At 29.5% G+C, this 4,896-nt stretch overlaps 1 protein-coding gene across 1 annotated transcript in view; it reads right to left on the bottom strand.

The window, feature by feature from the left end:
- Positions 1–4,896, bottom strand: part of LOC136796950 (odorant receptor 85b-like) — a 13,745-nt gene that overhangs the window by 1,374 nt on the left and 7,475 nt on the right. The window contains exon 4 of the mRNA XM_067052158.1: positions 3,725–3,880. Coding sequence (XP_066908259.1) covers positions 3,725–3,880 — 156 coding nt within the window. The remainder of the gene's footprint in view (positions 1–3,724; positions 3,881–4,896) is intronic.

Here is a 4,896-nt window from a genome sequence, read left to right as displayed (position 1 = left end):
GAACATTAAGTATTTACATATATATTTTTTTAATTATTTATTTATTGTAATTTATAAATGTACAAAATAATACAATAGGTAAATATGTAGTATGTTTCATATACCCTTGAAAATCTTGGGAAGGAACCACCCATTGGTGGTACTTCAAACATTAATTTAAACTAGAAGGTCCCGTGGCAATCTTCTTTTCAGACGCCTCGGAAGAGTATCAGGGATTGTTAAGGATGAAAGATTAAGAATTAATGGGTTAGAATGGTTAAGGAGTTTCGAATGAAAAGACGCATATCTGTTATGGGTCAAATCTGCAACGAATGGGATGTTAAGGTCTTTATGAATGAGTTTATTTGTGACGTAATAAGGAGCATCAAGGATTTTGGATTGTAACATATATTTTAAGAAATATAATAGAGTATTTACACTAAATAACTTGTCTCCTTTAAATAGAAAAGTTGATATAGGAAAAATAAAAAATGCACATTCTAAGAAACGGAAAACTAATGAATTAAGATATGAATAAATAAGGGTCAAGAAAGAATAAATATATAAAATAAAAAATATAATAATAATAATAATAAGTAAACAAAGAACAAATTAGAAACACCCACATGCCGTGTTTAAAGTAAGCAAACGAACGGCAAAGGCGGATGTGGGAAATAGATTGAGTGGGGGAGATGACGGTTAAGAGGGTGACATATAAGTGAAATACAAGAAGATACCACCGACCATCTCCTTCATATATCAAAACAATCATTAAAAAAATAAATAAATAATCACATAAAAATAAAGTAGATATAATAATTTAATTTTTTTATAATATTTTACAAACTACAAGACAAAATTTCCTACCTGTTTCTTATAAATATCATTAATTTTAATCAAATTTTGTACAGATTATTGCTGTGTGAGAATAAGAAGGACTTGGTCAGGATTATGGTAAAGAAAAAATAAAAATAGATTCAAGTTTTTATTAATACTCATCGTGGATGTTGCGGTATCAAATAAATAATAATTAGTATAAAGACGATCCGCTTCTTATTAATATTAATATCCATCAGTAGTAAAAGTCAATCCAGTGTTGATTAATCAGATCAGATTTTTAATTTTATTAATATCCATTTAATTATATTTTAAAATACTAGTATTTTTAATACTATAGATAGCACTCATATTTCTACACTAAAAGGTCTCGAGACCAACTTCTTTTCAGGCGCGGGAGAATTATCAGGAATAGAAGAAGACGCATGTTTAGAAACTGGTGAGCTTATAATGAAAAGATTGATATCTGGTTCGGGCTAGATCGGTCACATATGAAACATTAAGGTCTTTATGGATGATTTTATTTGTCCCAAAGGATTGGATTCGGGAGGAATTCGTAGGTTTAGTGGAGCCCCAAACACATTATTCACTTATCTTGCCACAAATCTTATAAAAAATTATATAAAAACAAATTGCGCCACTCACTCATTTAAATCAACGAAACTAAAATTACATTTTTGTTTAAAAAAAAACTCTAAATTGTTTATAGCTACAATCAGTATTTTACACATAATTATTGGTAAGGAAAAGTTAGTCTTTAAGATGATAAAGAGTGCCGATGACACATGTTAATAATAACCCATTAATTGTATCCTAAAATCTCCAATCCCATATCACAGCCCTCGAAGATTGGTGTCGTAATTGGAGGATTAAGATAAATTCCAACAAATCCCATCAAATTACCTTTACCTTCGTCGTAAACCTACCGACTGGTCTGTTTAATTTAATAATGTTACTCTTACCCCTGTCGAACAGATCCCCTACCTTGGACTACATCAGGACAAACGACTAACAAGAAATCCTCACACAAGACTGAAAAGACACTGCACGTCGATTCTGAGTATTACATCATTTACTAGACAAACGGTCCAGACTTCATGACTGTAATGGACATATGGAGTTGAACTTTGGGGATCCACTAAACCATCGAATTCCTCTCGAATCCAATCCTTTGAGATAAATAAAATCCATAAAGGCCTTAATGTTTCATATGTAACCGATCTAGCCCGAACCAGATATCAATCTTTTCATTATAAACTCCCTAATCATCAAAACCCACTAGTTTCTAACCTTGCTTCTTCTTCAATTCCTGATAATTCTCCTGCGCCTGAAAAGAAGTTGGTCTCGAGAACTTCTAGTGTAGAAATATGAGTTCTATCAATGGTATATTAAAAATACTAGTATTTTAAAAATATAATTAAATAGATAATAATTGAATCAATAAAATTTCATCTGATCAATCAACATAGGATTGATTTTGACTACTACTTATTATTATTTATTTTATACCATGACAGCCTCGGAGAGTCGGCCAAAACGAGGCTATTAATACAAATTTGAATCTATTTTTTGTTTTTTTTTTACCAAAATCCTGACCAACTCCTTCTCATTCACATACGGCAATAATCTGTTCAAAAGTTTATTAAAACTAATAATATTTATAAGAAACAGATAAAGAAAGTTTGTATTGTAGTTTGTGAAAAGTGATGACAGCCTCGGAATCGTAAACGCCTAATGTTCATTGTTCTGCTAAAATATTAACTTCTTCAAAGTCAGTATTTAGCTTAGTACTCTTCTATTCTTAGCCTTAGATATTGGAACACTTGATTGCATTAGTTATGAATAGGGATAGGATTTTTATGTTTTCACATATTTTTACCTGACCATGATATCTTCGATTCCTTACTAACTAAAGTATCAAGACATTTCTGGCCAAAAGAAGCCATTTTTATTTATCATTTTTTAAATATTTGGCCTTTTTTACATATTTTGTTGTAATTCACATATTTTGTGAAATATTTGGCCTTTTTAACATATTTTTAGGTATCTGTCCTGAATCACATATTTCCTTAAATTATTTGTTCAATTTTAAATACATTTTTCGCAGCAACTACATAAAATTCAAAAGAACGCAAGATACTTAAAGGTGAAATTGATCATTTATCATAAATAGTGCGTAAAAATTCTAAAATGTGTGTAAAAATCAGAATCAATTAAAAAGAGCAAGGGTCTTATTCCTGTGGCATTTTCCTAGAATTTGTTTGTTTACTCTTCAATCCAGTTCTCTGTTTCTTTCCACCTCAGATTCCACAGGTACCAATCCTATGTATTTGAGTTGACATTTCTATCTACAAAATTAGCAATCAGGACTTAAAAACCTAAAAGTTTTTTTTTTCTTTTTAATAAGGATTATTATTCCCTTTATAATTTGTTTATAATTCATTCTGAGTAATTATTAATCAATTAGTTTAATTACAATTACTAATTAATGTCTTGTTATTGAACAGCTATGTTTTCTCTAAGTTCATTTTTTGTACATATTTTAACATAATTTCTTTAAAATATTATTCATATAATATATAATAAATACGTATTTATGTAACTTTTTTTAAGTTATAAATTTACTAATTAATTAGTAATTTATATTGTTGTATAATACAAAATTTATAAATACATATTTACACATTTCTTTTAAATATTTGACAATTTATTAGCACATATTTATGTTCATATTTCGGATTTTTTAGCACATAAAAATCCTATCCCTAGTTATGAATAATGGACATCCTTATGTTGGTGTACAAAAGAAATTAAAGATTGCATTGATAATTTAAAATATTCACCCGAACCGAAATATGCACTTTAAAAACTTAGGATTACTCGATATTTAGAATATATACAAACTTACGGCCATAATAGTTTCGGCATTGACCGGATACATCCTGATTGCAGTGAGGGTCTCTCCTTTCTTTGCCCTGATCATCATCATCTGGGCCGCCTTTCTGAACTTCACATCCGCCTTGTACCAGTCACTGCTGTAGATGGCGAACTGCAAGTCCGAGCTCTGTAGATAAGTTGAATGGAACGAGGAAGACAAAATGTTAATAGTATAATTTTTCTTAATTATAATTAAAATTTAAAAAATCTTTTTCCGATAATTTTTCATATAAAACACTAATATAATCAAAATAAAGTACAGTACTGATGTTTTTTTTAAAGATCACCTTATTTTTTTTTTGTTTCTTTTATTTTACGTGTGCCAAGTTTATTTAATCCATAAAAATGCTTTTTCCTGGAGGGAAAACATTAGCTGAACTAGGGAAACGTAGACTTGAAGAGATTGGAACTTCGTTAGGTACGTATTATTTACTAGGAACTGTATTTCGCTACTATAAGTGTATAAAGCTTTATTCATCTATGCTTCCCTAATACACCAGGTTGCTACATACACAGCATACTAATCAATCCGTAATCTGACATACATAAATTACATAATATAATTACATGGTATAATAAAATAGAAAGGAAACTGTTTTTTTTTTTCCCTACAGTTTCCTTTTATAATCAATTTCAGTCTCTACGCCAAATACAAATATTTCAATTCATTCCTTTTTTTCTTTCTCTTTTCTGTTCCTTGAATTTCACCATTTCACAATTATTAATTCACCCGATCAACAAATTAACTCTCCCGAATTCACCCTCCTAGATCCTCTCCAGTGACCCGCTAAACAAATTCACTATTAGACGGCAATGTGAGATCACACCATTAATAATAATCACAGCACCATTAATAATAGCAACAGACAAACAAACAAATACATTCTACGAGAACAAGACTAACACATAGATCCAAAGGAAAATATAATAAAAAGCCGGTTACAAGAAACACTTGAATGAATAAATAAGTTTAAAAAAAATAAATAATAGTACTAATAAAATAAAATAATTTAATGAATAACTAAGTTAAAACACACTAGTTAAAATAAATAAATAAAACAAAGAATAATCTCCGAGCTAATTCCCATGCAGGTGATGGTGTATGATCCTCAGACAGTCCAAAATAATATTTTCCGCCAAGAT

The sequence above is a fragment of the Halyomorpha halys genome, unplaced genomic scaffold, assembly GCF_000696795.3.
Source record: "Halyomorpha halys isolate HHAL.00 unplaced genomic scaffold, Hhal_1.1 Scaffold83.1, whole genome shotgun sequence".
Classification (NCBI taxonomy): Eukaryota; Metazoa; Arthropoda; class Insecta; order Hemiptera; family Pentatomidae; genus Halyomorpha; species Halyomorpha halys.
The sequence above is the reverse complement of the archived record's forward strand: the minus strand, read 5'-3'. Positions and strand labels throughout refer to the sequence as shown.